Source organism: Petaurus breviceps, unplaced genomic scaffold, assembly GCF_028583685.1.
Source record: "Petaurus breviceps papuanus isolate PSGF00001 unplaced genomic scaffold, PetGlider_PUasm1.0 185, whole genome shotgun sequence".
NCBI classification, from domain to species: Eukaryota; Metazoa; Chordata; class Mammalia; order Diprotodontia; family Petauridae; genus Petaurus; species Petaurus breviceps.
The window spans coordinates 36,249,878-36,270,579 of NW_027185797.1; the positions used below are offsets into that span (position 1 = coordinate 36,249,878).

Below are 20,702 nucleotides of genomic sequence, written 5' to 3' on the forward strand. Positions count from 1 at the left end.
ATATTTGTAATCTCTATAGGCATTGTGAATATGGCATTGCTGATACAGACCTTGGGCAAGTCATTTAAACTCTTTGGGACTAATTTTCCCCATCTGTGAAATGAGAGGGAAAAGATGGGACACATAAGCTCAAAAAGTTATGCTTGAAGAATAGAGATATTTGTGTTATTGCACATAATTCAACATTATTTTCATTACTCCGTTCTCTTGGGAAAATGCATGTTTCTATGTCTAGGTACATGAGGTGGGCCCTGATTTTCATCAGTGTAAATGGACAGCTCCCTGGAGTCAGAAGCATTATGTTTGGCATATGTTGTGGTAGCAGACAAATCCAGTCTTCTATTTTCGAGGCTTCTTTAGGAAACATGGATAGGCATGGTTCTACATGTTCTGCAGTCCTTTGTGCCAGTTCTCTCAGGACCCACGATGAAGTTTATTTTGGCCAATGACCTGAGCTCACCAAGGGGAATCAGATGTACTTCACTCATTCTGGGTATTAACCTCCTTGGCAGAGGAAAAATACAAGTGGGATAAGAGTTTAAAACTTTTGCTTTCTTTCTATTGCCAGTTATGATCATCCCATAGACCCTTTTTCTATATTCGGTGTTTCCCTTACATACTCTGCCTTTAAAATAAAGATTTACTGTTACCCAGAGGTTTCTCTAATGGCCTCATGTCATTCAGTCTTAGCACTATTCTTTCAGGAAAATGTTATGCTTTTGCTTCCTGCCACCTTCTGTATGGGTCCTTTTAAATAAAATCGCAGGAGATCATGGGAAAATAGATTTAAGATTGGAAGGAATTTTGGAGGTTTTATCTAATCCTACCAGACCTCTGCAGTGCAGATAAGGAAACTGAAGCCCAAAGAGGTGAACTTAAGTTGGCTGCCGAGTTCCTCCTCCATGAATATCAGTTTCTTTAGACAACTCCCCCTTTTCCTCCTCACAAAAACCATTTCTCATCGCATCTTCCTCTTTTTCATTTTTAAGAGTTTTTTTCTCATCCACCCAAAACTGACTTTCTTTTTTGGACAATGGGATCCTACCTATCCTGCCTCCGAACCCTTTGAAACTTGTTCTTCCAAAATGTATCGTGCAAGTTAAGACAATTTCCTGTGAGACAGAGCAGCCAATTTCCCCAAAGGTTCTCATCCTTCCCAAGCCAACAAGTTCCTGCTTGTTTCTGAGCACCAGAGAGAAGAGAATGTCCACGTATCGGTTCCTCCCCCTTTTAAAGGCTGATGATTACTAATGCAGGTAAAGCAATTATCTGCTGTTTTCCCTTTGGCAGAAGGAGATCTGCTGACGTCTGGACAGCTGAAGTTTCCCCTCACGGGATTGTGGTCCTGGGATGGGCTTGTGATCCGTCTTCACCCAGTCCGCCTTTCGGATCCACATTCTAATTGCGCTTCCTGGCTGCTGTCCTGGTTCCTCGCCTTTCTCCCGGATCGGGATCACAGTCTCGGACGGGCGGGCTCCTCTTCTGGGGCCGCGGAGGGTGTAGAAGCTGCTCCAGGAGGGCAGCGCCGGGCAGGGAGGAGCTTTTCTGGGGGGAGAGATGGGCTTTGGGGCCCCGCCGCCCCTGCCGGCTCCTCCCGAGGGGGCAGCGGAGGCGAGGAGGAGACAGAGGAGGCAGAGGAGGAGGACAACGAGTTTGGGGAGCAGCCGCCAGGCGGCGACGCTCAGGCCGCGGCCTGGGGTCCTTTCCCAGGCAGGAGCAAACTTTCCGGGATTCGGGGCGCAGGGCGCACCCTTGCGCCGCGCCGCCGCCACTGCAGCCGCAGTCCCGCTCTGTGGAGCGGCAGCAGGGATTGGGCGGGGAGGAGGAGAAGGCTCTGTCCAGCACCTGCTTCCTCTTCTTGGAGCAGTTCCACCTGCGGCCTCCGGGGCCGGGCTCTTGTCCTAGGGAGGAGGCGGGGAGTGCCACGGGGTCTCCGCAGTGTGGTTCACCAGCCTGGAACCGAGCTCCCCCCCAACCCCCCCAGCTGCCTGCTTTTCCATTGCCGGACCTGGAAGAAGGAGTTTTTAATTTTGTCTGCATCTGTTGAGAAAATCATATCATTTCTGCTGGGTTTGTTATTAATATGGTGGATTATGATGAAAATTTTGTAATATTGAACCAGCCCTGCATTCTTTTGGTTTTCTTGGTCTTTTTTTTTCTCTTGATCCTTGTGATATATTGCTGTAATCTCTTGCTAGTATTTTATTTAAAAATTTTGCACCAATATTCATTAGAGAAATTGATCTACAGTTTTCTTTCTCTGTTTTAACTCTTCCTGGTGTAGGTATCAACACCCTATTTGTGTTAGAAAAGGAATTTGGCAGGACTCCTTCTTTGCCTGTTTTCCTAAATAGTTTATTGGGATGAATTGTTCTTTAAGTGTTTGGTAGAATTCGTCTGTGAATCCATCTAGTCCTAGAGATTTTTTCTTAGGAATTTCATTGATGCCTTGTTCAATTTCCTGTTCTAAGATTGGATTACTTAAATATTCTCTTTCTTCTGTTAATCTGGGTAATTCGTATTTTTGCAGATATTTATCCATTTCATTTAGGTTGTCAAATTTATTAGCATATAAGTGGGCAAAATACCTCTTAAAATTATTTTAATTTTTTCTTCATTGGTGGTGAATTCACCCTGTTCATTTTTGATACTAGTCACTTGGTTTTCCTCTTTCCTTCATAAAATGAAGTTGACAAAAAGTTTATCTTTTTTTTTTTTTTCCCCCCCCCCCTCCCAGGAAACCAGCTTTTAGTTTAATTTATTATTTCCATGGTTTTTCTTACTTTCCATTTAATTAATCTCTTAATTGATTTTCAGGATTTCCAACTTGGTGTTTAATTGGGGATTTTATTTTGCTCTTTTTCTCCTTTCTTTTGATTGCATACCCAATTCATCAATCTGCTCTTTCTTCATTTTATTGAGGTAAGTAATTAGAATTATACATTCCCCTCTCCCCCAAAGTACTGCTTTAACTTCATCCCATAAATTTTCATATGTTACTTCATTGTTGTCATTTTCTTTAATGAAATTATTGATTTTTTCTATGATTTGTTTTTTAACTTACTTAATTTTTTAGGATTAAATCATTTTGTTTCCAATTAATTTTAAATCAATTTTCCATTGCCCATTATTGAATGCAATTTTTATTACATTATGATCTGGAAAGGATCCATTTAGTAGAAATACTAAATTCTACAATTGATTTTGCAGTTTTTATGCCCTGATATATGTTCAATTTTTGTGTAGGGGGCCATGTTGAATTGAGAATAAAAATTATTCCTTTCTATACCTATTTAATTTTCTCCAGAGGTCTGCCATATTTAACTTTTCTAAAACTCTATTCACCCCTTTAAGTTCTTTCCTTTATAATTCATATTTAGATTTATCTAGTTCTGAGTTGAGGTCCCCTACTAGTATAGTTTTATTTTCTTTTTCTTACTGTAACTCACTTAACCTCTCTTCAAGAAATTGGATGCCATACTACTTGGTTCATATAGGTTTAGTATTGATATTACTTCATTATTTCTGTTACCTTTTAGCAAGATGTAGCTTCTTTTCTTATCTCTTTTAATTATGTCTATTTTTTGCTTTAGCTTTGTCTGAGATCATGATTGCTACCCTTGTCTCTTTTTTTTTGTCAACTGAAGGAAATCAATTCTGTTTCAGCCCCTTATATTTACTCTGTGTGGGGCATTCTGCTTCAAGAGTGTTTCTTGTAAACAACATATTGTAGGATTCTGGTTTTTAATCTATTCTGCTGTCTGTTTCTGCTCTGTGGTAGAGTTCACCCCATTCACATTTGTAGTTATGATTACTATGTATTCCCCTCCATTGTATTTTTCCTTCTCTTTCTTTTTCCCCTTTTTTCCTCCTCAGCAGTGTCTTGCCTCTCCCTCCCTTCCATTAGTGGCCCCATTCACTCAGTCCCCTTCCCTTCTACTTCCCTATAGGTTAAGATAGATTTCTATACCCAATTGATTGTGTGTTATTCCCACTTTCTGCCAATTCCAATGAGAGTAAGTGATGCCCTCCACGCACCATCCCATTTCCCCCTGCACTTTTAATACACCTTTTATGCCTCTTCCTGTGAGATAATTTATCCCATACCCATTAATTGTTTCATATCATCTTCCCAAAGTCACTTTATACCTGTATCCTCTCTTGATGTAAACTCCTTTTAACTGTAAGAGTTACAAGTATCATCTTCCCAAGCAGAGATGCAAACAGTTAAGCTTTATTCAACCCCTTATTTTTTCTCTTTCCTTTTTACCTTTTTATACTTCTCTTGATTCTTGGACTTGGAAATCAGTATTTTTCTTTGTTCAGCTCTGCTCTTTTCACCAGAAAAACTTGAGAGCCTTCTATTTCATTGAATGGCCATTTCCCCCCTGAAGGATTGGGCTCAGTTTCATAGGTAGGTAATTTTTGGTTGTAGTCCCTGCTTCTTTTCCTTCCAAAATATCACCTTCCATGCCTTTTAATGTTGAAGCTGCCAAATCCCGTCTAACCTTGATTGTAGCTCCTCATTATTTCAGTTATTTCTACCTGGCTGCTTGCAATCTTTTCTTCTTCATTTGGTAATCTGGGAATTTGGTGGCAATATTCCCGGGAGTTTTTGTTTTCAGATCTCTTTCAGAAGATGATCAGTGGATTCTTTCAATATCTATTTTAACCTCTGGTTCAAGGTTCTCAGGACAGTTTTCTTTGAAAATTTCTTGAAGTATGATATCCAGGTCCCTTTTTTCCTTGTTCATGGCTTTCAGGTAGTGCAATGATTCCTAAATTTTCTTCCTAGATTTATTCTTCTGTCAGTTGTTTTGCCAATGAGATATTTTACATTTTATATATTTTCATTGTTTTGATTTTGTTTGATTCTTGATGTCTTAGAGTGATTAGCTTCCACTTGCCTGATTCTAATTTTTTAAGAAATTGTTTTCTTCTGGCAGCTTTTCAACATCCCTTTCTATCTGAGCAATTCTTCTTTGTAAGGAGTTTCCTTTTTTTGAGCTGTTGACTCTTTTTTCATAATTCTCTTGCACAACTTTCATTCCCCCCCCCCCCAGTTTTCTTTTACCTCTCTTATTTGATTTTTAAATTCTTTTTTTTAAAGCAATTGGGGTTAAGTAACTTGCTCAAGGTTACATGGCCAGGTGTTTCTGGGGGGATGCTAAGTGTTTGGGCCTGGATTCGATATCCAGGTCACCCCCACACTGGAGCCGGTGCTCTTACTCGCTGTGCTACCTGGATGCCCCTTAAACTCTTTTTAAAAAGCTCTTTCAAGAGTTCTTTTTGGGCTTGATGCCAATTCACATTTTTTTCTTGAGGTTTTACATGTAGGTATCTTGACACTGTTGTCCTCTTATGAATTATTGTTTTGATCTTTCCTGTCACCATAAGAACTTTTTCAAAATTTGAATTAGAATTTATGGAATAAAATGAGCATTCCCATGGCAGTGCAATAAAAAGGTGATTGTACATGAAACTGCAAATCTACTAAGCACAACTTACTATTCCTTTCAAATATACAACAAAATGATCACATATTTTTTTTTTCTTTTTTCTTCTCTCTCCCCCTCCCTAGAGATGGCTACCATTAGGCTACCATTAGGTAGGGATACATATGTAAAAATATTCTATACATATTTCTACTTGTCAGTTCTTTCTCTGAATGCAACTAGTGTTCTTCATTTGTCACTTATAGTTAACGTATGTAATTATGATAGACAAAAACCTTTTTGCTCAGTCATTCTTAAAACATTATTGCCATTAGTCTGGACAGCATTTTCTTGGTTCTTCTCATTTCATGCTTCATTGTTTTGTGCAAGTCTTTCCACATTTTTCTAAAGTCATTGAACTCCTCATTTCTTATAGCACAGTAGTATTCCATCATCATCAGTCACAATTTGTTCAACCATATCCCAATTGATAGGCATCCCTGCAATTCCCAGTTCTTTCCACCACAAAGAGAGCTGCTATAAATATTTTAGAACATATAGGTTCTTTTCTTTTACCCCAATTGTCTTTGGAAATAGACCAAGTGGTGGCATTAACTGGGTCAAAGAATATAGGTGGATTAATACCTCTTTGGGCATAATTCCAGATTGCTCTCCAAAATGGTGTGATAGTAATGGCAATTAAAGATTCCCCTGTATTGGCTTGGTTTTCAAATTGATTGTGTTAAAACCCAGAGTTTGTTAGTCCCACCTGTGGGATGGGCTTGTTGATGTGGAGGGGGGGTCCTGAGCTGGGAGGAGCTGGTGATGTGGATTTGGGGAGACACTGGAGAGAGGCGGAGGATCTTTTTGGAAGCAGCACCTCCTGGAGAGAGAGAGACTGGGAGAATTGCTGGTGGCCGCTTTGAATTGCCCTGGACTTTTGAGACCTGCCCCCTGAGCTGCCAAGGACTGAGGAGACATGGCTGTTTTGCTGGTACTTTGTCTGTCTGTTTTGATGTTGTTTTGCCGGATTTGTCCACTGGTGAAAGACAGTCCTTTTGTTGAGGAGGTCCTGGAACCTGGCTGTTCGCTAAGAAGCTCTGAGACTGTCCTGCAGACAGAGAGTGAATACTGTCCACTGGTGAGGGACAGTGCTGTTGTTGCAGGGGGCTGGAGACTGTCCTGCAGACAGAGTGAATGCTGTCCACTGGTGAGGGACAGTGCTGTTGTTGCAGGGGGCTGGAGACTGTCCTGCAGACAGAGTGAATGCTGTCCACTGGTGAGGGACAGTGCTGTTGTTGCGGGGGGGTCTGGGAGCCTTTCTGTTGGTTCGGAGGCCCTGAGGAGGGATTTTCTTGTTGTGTGTTTGCAGAAATTCTGGGAGAGGGCTTTGCTGGTGTGTTCAGGGGTTCTAGGACTGTTCTACAGACAGAGGATAAATTCATGAAGGGACTGGCAATGTATCTTGTGGCTTTGCTAAGCCTTGTCTCCCCAGGAACTAAGATTGCTGAGAACTTGCCTCCTGTCAAGATGAAGAAAAGAGCTCCATTTGGGTATTAAGTGCTGTGTTTAAACTTGATGTAACTCTGGGGTAGATTCAATTGTGATCCAGGGGTGGGGAACTTTTGACCTTATGTTTGGAAACTAATCTCCATTTGAGAAGAGGGGCTTTGTGGTGGACTTAATTAAGGTATAGCCTAGGGGTGGAGAAGTATTTAGAACAGAGACTTTGTAATTGATTGAATGATTGGAAGGTCCTGGGGTGGGGTAGTACTTGGAGATTATTTAATCACGCTTAGTAAATGCTGTATTTTGAATGATGTCATGTTTTGATCTTCTCTGTTCTTGGTTTGTCACTGAATAAAATAGAGAGCACCTATGCTGGTATTTTGAACCTGGGAAGTTGCCTTCTTTTGGCATTACATTACAAATGGTTAGAACATTTTATAATCTGACCCACAATGAGTTAGTGTCCCAATTTTTCCACATCCTTTTCAACATTTGTCACTTTCTCCTTCAAGAATTTTAGCTAATGTGAAAGATGCAAAATGATGTCTCAAGGTTGTTTTGATCTGTATTTCTCTAATCAATAATGATCTAGGGCATTTTTTCATATGACTATAAATTATTTTAATTTTAAAAATTATGTTAATTTTAATTTCTTCACTGTAAAATTGCCCATTCCCATCCTTTGCTATTTATCAATTGAGGAATGACTTGTATTCATATAGATTTGAAAATATCATTTATGTATTTTCTATATGAGATCTTTATCTGAAAAATTGTCTATAAATCTCCCTCCCCCCAATTTTCTGCTTTCCTTCTAATCTTAGCTATATTTGTTTTATTTGTACAAAAGCTTTGTAATTTAATGTAATTGAAGTCCATTTTGCACCTAACTTTCCTCTCTATCTCTTGTATATTCATAAGTTGTTCACCTATCTATTAACCTGATAAGTAACATGTTCTGGGTTCTAATTTTCTTGTAAAATCTCTCTTTATGTCTAGGTCATATATGCTTTTTGACCTTATCTTGTTAAATGGTGTGAGATGTTGGTTCATGCCCGGTTTCTGCCATGCTGCTTTCCAATTTCCAACATTTTTTTAAACCAAATAATGAAGGCTTATCCCCCAATCTTAAGTCTTTGCACTTGTGAAATACGAAATTATTATGTCTATTTGCTGCTGTAATTTTTATGTCTACCCCATTCCACTTATCTGCCTATTTCTCATGCAGTACGAGATACTTTTGATAACTACTGCCTCATAAGGCAGATTAAGATCGGGTACTGCTAAACCTCCTTCCTTTACTCTTTTCCCCATTATTTCATTTGAAAATTCACAAGGAAAAATGTGTACAGGAAAAATGTTTGGCACAATTTTATTTTCATTTCCTGCTAGGGCACAGAGAAATTATAACTATATGTAAAAACACAGATGTTAAATATTTTCTTTACATATTGTATCACAATGATATAAATAGTTGTATCAGCAATGCCATATTCACAATACCTATAGAGATTACAAATATGCTGATATAATTATCCATTACAAAATACGTCATGTTTGCCATATGAGGAAATAAACTAGAAAATTTATTAAGATACCAAAAGACTGAGTCCCAAAACCAGAAAGTGAAAGCCATCAGAGTAGTTATGATATTGGCACAGGTAGATAAAGTAGAAAGCACCCACATTTTCAAGCCTTTAAAACAGAACAGGCTACCTCAGGCAAAGGTCCTCCTCTCCCCACACACAGCAACCACCCAGCGTCCTGGAAGCGCGCTCCCAGCAGCTCCGGCCCCTGGCAGTCCTCAGCAGGAGTCCTTAGCGGAAAGTCCTTAGCAGTCCTAACTCAAAAAAGGGCTTTGCCTGCCACTGCCTCTGCTGCTGCCGCCGTCACCACCACCGCCAGCCAACGCTCCGCCCCTTCCTGCTACATCAGCAAGTCCAACGGGGCATGGAAGATCTTTAAATCCCATAACCCTTACAATAGTAAAAATGATAAGAACCTAAATCTGGATGCTTAATATTTTCTAAATAAGGACTGGGTTAAAGAAAAGTACCATAGGATCAAGAATAAAATATGAGAATGATCGTACAGATCAGAGAGAGCACACAGAAAAGTGACTAAGATAAAAATAATATTTCCAGAGGTAGTTAATGTTGGAAGAGTTGTAGAAAGGCAGGAACATGAATGCAGTGCTCGGGGAGCTATGATTTAATAATAATATAAAGTTAGCTATAATTAATAATAATAATAGCTAGCATTTATTTAAAGACTATTACATATCAGCCAGCATGCTAAACTCTTTACAATGTTATTTCCTTTGATTCTAAAAACAATACTGAAAGGTAGGAACTCTTATTATTCCCATTTTGCAGTTGAGGAAACTGAGGCAAACAGAGGGTAGGTAATTTGTTCAAGGTCATTCAAGTAGTAAGAATGAAGACCCTGGGATTTTTTGCTCCTGAAGGGCTTGGGCCACACCAGCTATTGAGGTCCAAGCAAATCTCTGTACCCTGGAACCATGGCCTCTACACCACTGGAAAGAAAGGAAAACTGGGTGCTGGAGTGAGTTTTGATGAAAGTCTGTGTCATATCCTTGGATCTTCTGGTACAGCCTTGCTACCTGTAGCATGAAAGGTGGTGGGGGGGGGAAGGGAGGCAGTGGAGGCATGCTGAGCAACCTGAAGCTCAGTAAGCTTCAGTATCTGGGTTTTTTTGTAGCCTTGTTTTGGATTCTTAGTGTGAAAGACCACGGAGCTTGCTGAAGTTGCTTTATATTTGGAACATTATTTCCACTTTGGAAAAGTTTGAGAGGTTTTGGAGATCAGAGAAAATATTTAGTCTGTCATCTTGTTTTTGGGAATGGAGAACTTTTAAGCATTTCTGATGGAAGGACCAAAATTGAGTAGATATTTTATATAACAAATACAAGAGTGGAGTGAAATCAAGAAATGTCAATTTATTTCTGCCATTGATCAGATCTGAATGATATGGTTTTAATATTCTAAAAAGGGAAAAAAACAATCTCAGACCCTTAATATCTTCAAAGAGTATTGAAGAACATAGATATAAATAACAAAACCAGAGGAATTGGGGTGAATTGGTTACATTCTGAGAGCTTAAGAAAAAGGGAAGATAAAGGGAAGGATACACTATGGAAAAAAGTAGAAGAATATGGAAATTGCTATTTCCTATCTTTTTCATGAGAAAAGGACAGAGAAAGTAAGGGGGAATCAGAGTAGAGCAACCTTGATCTTTTCCAAATTGGACAAACACATAAACAATTAGTGGTGAAAATATGTCAGTCCTAACAGGCAAACAAGGAAGGATGAGGACCCACTTAAGAGGAAGGGATGGAAGCACATGGAAGAGAAAGGATGGTAAAGTAAGGCAAGGCAAGGGAAAATAAAATGAGGAAAAGAAAGGAAGAGAAAAAAGGGAAAGGATAAAATAAGAAAAGAAGAGAAAGAAAAGATTAGAGTCTACTGTTGGGTCAATTGTGCTATAAGAAAAGAATGGATGAATATATCTGCAAAAAACATTTCAGAAATCCTATATAGAAAGAATTAAGACAGAGTGAAGTGAGAACCAGAACACTTTATACCACAAATATTTAATACAAAAATAACTTTTAAAGACCTCATGATATTGATTAATTCAATATTCCACCTTACATCCAGAAGACCTATGATGATCATGTTATCTACCACTTGAGAAAGTGGTGTAGGGATCAGGTACAGAAAGAGCTGTACATAGCCATGGTATGAATGAATTTGGCTTGACTATACTTATTCATTAGAAGACAATTTTATCTAAGTTTTAAATTGGGAATTGGAGAGTAGGGTGGGGAGGTTTGCAATAGTGATGCCAAAAATCTGGGTTATTGAACCACTTTCAATGCAGAGGAAAAAAAGAAGGAAGGTCAGAATGAAACAGAAAAGTAATACAATAAAATGATGTGTTTGAAAAGTATATGTATACATGTGTATGTAAAATATATATGTATATATTTTATATAAATACCCTATGTAGATACACATATATTTGCAAATGTATTTATAATTGCATAAAATAAAAATTTATCTAATTCTCCATATAGAACTTATTATATTTATATTATGTATTTTTTGTATATCTATGCAATGTGCTTTTTCAGTACAGGTGCTTGTGTATATATACATGAGTGTGTATATATATTTACAACACATGCAAATGTTTATATATGTGTGTATAGTTACTGTAAAATAAATGATAGGAAATGGAGATCCACCATGCATTTTGCCATTCTCTTCTTGAATTCTGCTGTGAATGTATCATTGCTCATTTTTCTTTTGAAATCAAGCATAAAAATGAGATGAACTCTGATAGTCCACTTGATAACATGACTTGAGCAAAAGAAGTGGTAATGAAAACATTGCCAAGGACATAAGCATGCTACGAGCACATGTATTATGTGGATACATGTAGTAGAGGCAGCTGGTGGCAGAGTGGATAGAGTTCCAGGATTGAAATCAGGAGACCTGTTTTCAACTCCAGCCTCAAACACTTACCAACTGTATGACTCTGAGCAAGTTACTTAATCTCTGTTCGGTTATTTCCTAATCTCTAAACTAGAGATAATAATCACATATATGAATGTGTGCATGTAGCCTATGCATTTGTATACATGTACAGATATGTGTATGAATATAACCTAAGACATAGAACACAAAGAGCTTTTGCTGAATGTAGAGGAAAGTTATGGTCATGACCTTGTACCCACAATTATGAAATATCCAGAATTTATATTCTTATGCTAGACCTTGTGCCTAGGGGATACGGAATAAGCAGCAAATGTAACTAAATTGTTCACCATTTCTTTGCTTTCTGTAAATGAAAGTTTTTTTCTTCTACATTATCGTTCATATAGAACCTTGGACATCTGGATTGTCTACCTTTACAGATGGAGACTGTGGTGGATGGAATCTGGAATGGCTGAGAAAACAAAGGTTCAATCTTTTGAGCATACCGATTTATTAAACAATGAATACCAATTGCATAACAAATGGGGACCAGGCTCCCTTAGCTTAGGACTAGACCTTGAATACAGAGGTTGACCAATTTTTATGCACTAAAAGCTTAATATAATTGAAAATAAACTAGGATATAAGATTAGGTAATCTGATTTCTAATTGAAGGAAAGGTTTTCTGAATTGGAAGGGGGATAAGTGAGTTCTGAGAATTCAGAGGGGAAGAGAAAAAAGATGCAATTCTTTGAAATCAGAGAAAGAGGTGTTCCACTCCAACACCCGCTTTCCTCCCCAATCCTCAAAAGTGTTAGTATTCCATGAAAAGAACACGGAAACTGTAACTAAGTAATCAGTACAGTGACAGTTTTCAAATAAGGTATATGGGTTTCTTGAAATAGACACTTGTGAGAAAACTCCTTTTTATCAATCTTTGGACCTCACTGAGTTTCTGATAAGCACAACCCAAGTCCCTCATTTAGAGTCTCTGAGAACAGAAAGAGGTAGTCTAGTTTCCCAACCATACAGTGATAGGTTCTAACAATGCAATACAATCGCAGGAAAGTGCCACACCAGCATCATCAGTGTGTATGCTCCTATATTAAATCCTGATGAAGGCTAAGAAAATTTTTTGAAGCCTTGGAGACCATAATCATCAATTTGTCAAAAGAGGACAAATTTGCAATTTTGGGGTGACTTTAATGCCAGCACAGGCATTATGCTGCTTGTGGTTCTCCACTAGCCCACACTACACACCATCTGTTACAGCAAATAGAGATATTTCAATGCGGTGGATAAATTCACTTATCTCAGCAGCATACCTTCCAGGGTTATACACATAGATCAGGAGGTTGATGTGAGTATTGCTAGAGCTTGCTCAGTGTTTAGGAGACTTTGAAGGAAAGTGTTGGACAGAAAAGATAGACTGCTACTAAAATGAAGCTCTACTGAGCCATTTTACTGACCTTGGTGTTGTATCCCTGTGATACCTGGACATTGCAATAACAATGCTATGCCAGGAAACTGAATTGCTTCAATTTGGATTGTCTTAGGGAAATTCTGAATATCCCTTGGCAAAATAAGTTACTGTACACTGAAGTTCTTTTCCTTGAACTATCTACCAATCATTTAAAGTCTACCGCAGAGAGTCCAACTTTTATTGGCTGACCACATTGTTCAATTGCCAAAAGTACATTCTCCTTAAAGACTGCTTGAAAGAGAATTAACTCAAGGCAAGTGCTCACATAGAGGTCAGAAGAAGTGATACAAGGATAGTCTCAAAGTGTCTCTGAAGAACTTTGGAATCAGCTGTGAGATGTGGAAGACACTGGAACAGTACCACCTGATGTGGTTTGCTTCAAAGAAGGCACTGTGCTCTATGAACAAGGCAGAATTGCAGTAGCTTGAAAGAAACATGACATCAGCGAATTTAGAGGCATTTCCCATCCAAATGTTCTTATAGACTGTTTCTGACCCAAGATCATATTGGTCTGATCAGCCATAGTTGGACACACTGTACCTTAAACCCAATATAATGATGTCATTTAAGTCCTTTTCAGGTACAAAGGACAAGAACCAACCAACCAACCAATCAATCAACCAACCAACCAACCAATCAATGCCCAAGCAAATAAGATGTGAAATTTTTCCATTCCCAATTTAGCAAAACACATACACACACTTTTAAAATCTGTTTCTGTTTTTCTTTCTTTTTTGGTTAGGTGGTTTGTTTCACATAATTAGTATCAGTCCTTCCCATTTGTCCCATTGATTGAAAGATAAAAAGTATAATACTCATACCAAATATAAATAGTCCACCAAAACCAGTTCCCCCACTGGCCACATCCAAAGTTGAGTCTCCTTCTGCATTTGATGTCCATCATCTTTCAGGAGGTGGGCATTGGGCTTCATCTTGAGTCCTTGGACTTTATGATTTATCCTTGCCTTGGTCAGAGTTCTAAAGTCTTTCAAAGTTGTTTTTTCTCATGTTATTATACATATATTATTATCTTCCTTGTTCTGCTCACCTTAATTTGAATCAATTTGTGAAAACCTTCCAATTTCCTATGAATTTGTTCATTTTATAATTTTTATGGTACAATAATATTCCATTTCATTCATATACCAAAATTTTAATAGGTAGATAGTTCCTCTTTTCTAGTTTTAGGCTAATACAAAAAAACCCTGCAAAAACATTTTTGAAAATAACAGTTATATGCTTCTTTCTTTGATATTTTTAGTGTTTAGACTTGGTGTCATTGCTGGGTCAAAGCATGTGCATAGTTCAGACACTTCTGGAAAAGAATTGCAAACTACTTTTCGTGCACTGCAGGACCAATTCACAACTTGGCCGCTAGTGCACTGAGTTGCTGGTTTTCCTGAATCCCCTCCAACATTTGTTATCTTAGGAAGTGTAATGGTAATGGTAATTTGAAGATAGTCTCTGCCCCTTAATAGGCCTAAGGGAATTTGAAGACCTTCCCTGCCCTTAATAGGCCAAATGTAATCACATGGAAGCCAGGGTAGGAGAAACTTGCTGTTAAAGTGTAGAACAGAAAGGTTGGAACAGGAAGGAGCAGAAGGGGGCCTGAGCAGAGCTGGGAGCAGCCAGAGTGGAGGCAGAGCAGCTAGTGTGAATGAGAGAGGGGCATTTTTGCTTAAGGGAACATATTGTGTTTTGAAGGTCTGACAGAGGGAAGACTTGGGGATGTCGGTACTCATTGCATTGGTTATGTGAGCCAACTTCTTGGTTGCTATGATGGATTTGGCTTTTTGGCGTTGGGATTTGACTTTCTGATGCCTGAATAAATGTTTTGGTTCGGTCTTCCATGCCTGTTATATTTTGTGACTCAGAACTACACCAGCGTATTATTAGCTACCATGGGCACTGTGAATATTACATTGACATTACAGGAAGTTAGATGGTCCAGTGGATAGAGAGTTGGACCTGGCATTGGGGAATCTTGAGTTCAAGTCAAGTTTTAGACACTTAACAGCAGGATGACTCAAGTGAAAGTCACTTAACCTTTCTTTGCCTCAGTATTTTTCTCTGGAAGATTGATATAACTATAGTATTTATCTCCCAGGATATTTTGAGAGGGGGCAGGGAAATCAAATAAAATATTTGTGAAGTGTTTTGGAAACCTTAGAGGAATTATCAATGTGTCCTTTTATTATGGTGATTATTTTCATCTTAGTCCATTTAACAAGTGTGTGATGTTCCTTTTATTTGCACTTTGATTATTCTTTTAATATGGTTGTTGACAGTTTTCATTTCATATTTGAACACTACCTGTATATAATGTTATCCATTTATTTGTTGGGAAATATCTCCCAGTCTTATAAATTTGAATTAGTTCCTTATGTATATTTTTATGGGAGATTTTTATAAAACAAAAAGCAAACAAACAGAAGAAAAACTTTCAGCAAAGACTTTTCCTTCAGTTACTAACTTTTTCTTCTGAATTTATTACATTAGTTTTGTTTATACAAAACCTTTTTAACTTTTATAAAATCAACATTGTTCCTTTTCTTTGCTAAAATCCTCTTTGTCCTTTAGTCATAAACTTATCCCTCATCCATTGGCCTAAAAGATACTTTGTTCCTTGCTCCCCTAATTTGCTTATATGTCCTTCTACATTTCTGTTGTATATTTTTATGCTGTTTATTTTAGTATTTGATGTGAAATGGGGATCTGTACTCAATTTGTTCTGCACAGCTTTCCAACTTTTTTTTTAAAGTCAAGTCCTTAGCCAAATAATTGTGATCTTCAGGTGTGTCAAATACTGTATCACAATGTTTATTTGCTTGTTCCTGCATGTTGGGTACTTAATCCATTCCAATGAAAGAAATCTCTTTTTTTCATTTGTACCAGTTCGTCTTAATGATCACTACTTTCTAGTATTATTTGAGATCTGGTAGTCTTAGGTCCTCTCCTTTGCCACTTTTTTCATTAAGAAAGAAAAAGATCATTGTTCATTAAAAAATAACAAGCACTCCACAAGTTGCAAACTGAGCATCATAAACTTTTAAAGGTTCACACGGGTTAGTGGTGAGGGGTGAGTGAAGGTGAGAGAATCATGATCAGTAAACTGGTGGGTTGACCTTCAGCTGTATGTCCTCTCCTTGTTACCTGGTGGAGAATTCTTTAAATCTTCCTCTTCCTAAAATACCTTACTTCGCAATTTTAGGGTGCAAAATGCTTTTAATGTTACTTGTAGATTTAAGGGAATAACTTTGCCATTTTTGCAGGATTATCCCCTCAATATCCCCTTAATTTAGAAGTTAAAAACATCGTTTTGAAGGATAATGAAATGTGATAGCAACAGTCTGAAAATTCTGTAATATTTCATTCATTTATACAATTGTTCTGAATAAAGTATCAAATAAGTAAGTGTAATCCATTGTGATACCTCCTCCCAACCATTTATTATCTCCATATTCTCACCAGTCTCATATTTATCTGTTACCTTACTGAAACTCAAGTGCAAATGAAATAGGACCATTTCATAAGGATGTTTTTTTTTACCCATACTCATTATATTATTACACTAATATTATTGTGTACTCTTTGTATTGATATTATTTATCTTTTCATTTAAAAATGATTCTTTTCTTTACCCTATTGGAAAAAAAATTGTAGAAATATTCAAAGTAATGCAAAAATATTTCTTATATTGACCATGTAAAGTAATGCTGGCTAGATGTTAGACAGAGATAAATATATAAATGTTTATATGAAAATAGCATGGCAAGTCAATGCAATAAAGATAGACTTAGATACGGCCTCCTGAGCAGGATCAGTTATTAACACTGACCAGTGTACCTGTTAGCTAAGTAAGTCAATCTAGCAACCTGTGCAAAGCCAGTGACCCTGAGAGCAGGGAGGGAACCTCATCATTAACGTGCAATGAAGAAGGGCTCTTGGTAAGCATGGAGGAAAAACTAATAGGTTTTAGAGATGGGGCAGGAATATCATAATGGACTATACTGAGAAAGGTGATTGGCATTCACTTAAGGTAGGATGACATTCAGGAAAGGCTAATCATGACCCTCTCTAATAATTAAGGAATATTAATTGTTCTATGGGGTCCATATATATCTTGTAGTCTTTGGTAAGGGTCCACAACTAACAGACTTACTGTCTCTCTGGGAGATAAAAACTTAACTTATATAATCTTAACTACATAAAACCACGAAAGGACAGATGGTGGATCTTTTGGGGATGGTAATTTTGTGGGAGTGAAATAAACATATTTATGAAATATCCCAGGGAATACTGGAACGAGAGATAACAATCTGTCTTTTAAACTAATCATTCTTTGAATCAGCTTAGCTGGATTCCTGAAGTTAATTCAAAATGTGTGTGCAAGTCCAATTTCAAAATTAATATGCAATGCAATCAGTTACATTGTAGAATCAATACAGCATGTCAACGATATACAATATCAACATAGAAGACATCAGAGGTGATATTCATTTAATCTGCTCACAATTAGTAGACATTGAAAAATACCTAAATCCTCATACTCACATATAGTATGTATACATTAAACACACACATATATATCAAGACCTACATACATTTCTAAATCTATCTTTATAAGCATCTATTGATATTTCAGAAATAATTTTATCTCCTCTCTGTCAGAAGCTGGATAGCAGGATTCTTGCTAATCCATGGCATAAAGTTGAAATTAACAGGGCTAAAGGGTGAGTCTGAGAGAAATTGAATATTTAAGAGCAAAGTAAAAATTATTACGCTAATAATTATTAATAATGATAAAATATCTATTTAGTGTTTTCAATTTTTCAGTGTTTTTTGTATCAGGTCATTTTGGTCTCAAAAAGAACTTTGCAAAGACATTACAAAGAATGTTAATATCACAATTATACAGATGAGAAAGCTTAGAGTTAGGTAAATTCAAGACTTTAGAATATTTTGGGCTTCTAAATGACCTCTGCCAGGATTATTTTCCAAGCCTTCCTATATCTAAGCTCAGCACCTTATTTTTTATGCTATATTCACAAAATATTTGGAAAATTTTTCAATTTAGAGAATGCAAGATGAGGGGGAAGAAATGAAGAATGTTTCTCAAACGACAGGAGCATTGGTGTGGTCTAATGCAGAAGTGTCAAACATACTGCTGTCAAGATATTAGGAGACACTCTGTTGTCCAGAGCCAAGGCCTAGCAAACAGGCTGTGTGCCGTTCAGCTTGCCATAATAATAACCTTTTATGCTCACCCTCTGGATGATCTCAACCACAGCAAAAGCTCAGAATTGGGATTCATGATTTCCCTATTTCCCAGGAGATTCTGCTCTGAGAGCTGGAACTGCAGCTGGCATGCTGCAGCAGAAAGTGATTGATCACATCGCTGAACACTCTGCACAATTCTTGTTCTTGTAAACGCTAAGTGAACCGAACCAGGTGCTGCACTCCTCTTCCCACCACACTAACTCGGTTCTGTACCCTGCTGAGCAATCACGAGGCTCAAGGAGTCTTAAGACTTGAGACAATTTTCCCGCAGGAACTAAGAATGCCTGTATTGTTACCAAATGCCTGGACTTGTGGGCCTGCCATGGGAATTGTTTACTCAAGACTTAAGAAAGGTTCTGTTGGGTCCTGCTTTTTCGTGGGTTTCCTGCTTAAAAATCCTACCCCTGCCACAAGCGGGTAAGCTGTCCTTCTCAGGAGGACTTTGCTTGCAAGCCTATTTCCTTAAGTCTGAAATTAAGCTTCCATTTGATCCTTACACACCTGCCTCTGGCCTGCTTTGCTCAGCTCTGCTCATCCGCAGGTTAAAGATTGGTCCAGTCCAGACTCTACTTAAAATTCTTTTGTCCCTGTCAGGGGACCACATTGTGGTCCCTGCCACTCATGAGTGTGACTTATACTGGATTAAGATGGAATTAAGAAGCATTTAACAGAATTATTGAAAAGAACACAATAAAACATGGAGAACGCTGTCTTTTAGGTATGTCAGAGGTATCCGTCTCTTCGTGACTCCATTTGGGTTTTTGTGGCAAAGATACTCAAATGGTTTCCATTTGCTTCTCCAGTGGATACATTTTGTCAGGCAGTCAGGGGTTAATTGACTTGCCCAGGGTCACACAGCTAAGAAGTGTTTGAGGCTGGATTTGAATTCAAGTCTACCTGACCCTGGACCCTGTGTTCTACTCACTGAGCACGAGATACTTCTAAAATGCAGATAATCTTACATTCTATAACAAAGTCATTATGCAACTCACAGAGACCCTTATGGATGGTTCATTGGTCTCTGTTTCTGAGTTTTACATCATTGGTATAATGAAAGGAAAAGTAGATTTGAAATCAGGAGACATGAGTTTAAGAAATAACTATGTTCCTTGTATCAGTGTCATCAAAAGCAGGACACGTGATGTCTGGACAAGAACATCATTTTAAAAGAGGAAAGAGTGAATACATGATCACAGGGTCCTTTTCAGCATTAGGTCCTAAAATCCTTAGATTCCACTGTTCTTGCCCCTCTCCCACCTTCTGAAAGACACTTGTTTGTCATAGTTTTAGGGCAAAATGCTAGGAATGCATTTAGTTGAGGACACTGTGGTGAAGGAGACCTTGTTTCCTATGCTGTAGAACATACCAGTATTTTCGGACTTGGGAGTCAGAGAAGATCAGCACAAAAGGGCTGGTGGCTGGGAACCATGCTGCTATGAGGTCCAAAGTGGCCACGAACCAGGGCCCATATTTGTCCATTTTAAAGCTGTAAAATGACAAGCCAGTATTAACAGAATAAAAAGAGACATATGTGCTCACTAATAGGAGCACAGTCTGGGTGGCTTTTTTCTCAGGGAACCTTGTGGCAGAGAGATGAGGACTGTGAATGTGTTTTACTTGCTGATGGTGTCTGTGCAGGAGAATCACTAAGTAGGCACTGGAACAGATCATGAATCCCACACACATAACATCAGGAATAAAAAAGACAATTGCAAAAAGTGCAGCATTAAAAGAGGGAGGAGTCAAAGTTGAACAATATCCCAGATTCCATATCTTTGTGTTATTAGTCAGATATCTTGAGTTATGCATAGTCCCAAGCAAAGTGAAATTTGTCAGCAGGTGGAAGCACCAGAAGATGAAGCAGGAGGGGACAATGCACTTTGGGGCTTGTGTTTTGAGTCCCGCCCACCTGGAGTCACTGGGCCTGAGGATAATGACCTGAAAACCACTCAAGAGGCAGGTGATACTGAGGCCAACACTCCGGGCCACATTATAAAAATAAATTATAAGTTTACACCCTACAAAGTCCAAGAAATTTTTGAAACCCAAACAGGAAATCATCTGAGGGATTCCCTTGGAGAGTAGCACTTTTGAGTTGGCCAAGGCTAAGTGGACAAAAAGGCATTCTATGGGTCTCAGCCTTTGGCCAATGAGTGAATGGAAGGTGTATAAGCCCAGGAGGAAAAAATTTCCAAGAATTCCAACTCCCATCTGAATAAGGAAGAGAATGCCCAACACCAGGTAACTAATCATCATTTTCTCCAAGCCTTAGGAGGAAGCATTGTGGTCAGAGATGGAAAATCCTAGGAGAAAATGAAAGATGTGTTAAATTTCTGAAGGGTTTTATCCAAGAGAATTGGGTTCCATATGGGGAGCACTGGAATAGACTATGTGTTGGGCTGAATGTTGATATAATTCATCTGGAAGAAGTAAGAGGCTCACTGAGACTGGTTTGTATTTTTCCTTGATAGCCAGGACAGGAAAATGAGCAAA

At 38.2% G+C, this 20,702-nt stretch overlaps 1 protein-coding gene and 1 long non-coding RNA gene across 2 annotated transcripts; one reads left to right on the forward strand and one right to left on the reverse strand.

Moving 5' to 3' along the window:
* The first annotated feature begins 772 nt into the window (after positions 1-772).
* LOC138161835 (uncharacterized) lies at positions 773-8,657 on the forward strand. Its single transcript, XR_011168483.1, has 3 exons — positions 773-1,256; positions 2,818-2,922; positions 6,808-8,657. It is a non-coding gene; the product is annotated as an uncharacterized lncRNA (long non-coding RNA).
* A 10,863-nt stretch (positions 8,658-19,520) lies between these two features.
* On the reverse strand, positions 19,521-20,465 carry LOC138161374 (vomeronasal type-1 receptor 1-like). Its single transcript, XM_069088201.1, has one exon. The coding sequence runs from the start codon at positions 20,463-20,465 to the stop codon at positions 19,521-19,523; it is 945 nt and encodes a 314-aa protein (XP_068944302.1).
* Between the last annotated feature and the right edge of the window lie 237 nt (positions 20,466-20,702).

Coding starts and splice junctions, on each gene's coding strand:
- LOC138161374 (XM_069088201.1), bottom strand. CDS start 20,465: ATGATGATTAGTTACCTGGTGTTGGGCATTCTCTTCCTTATTCAGATG.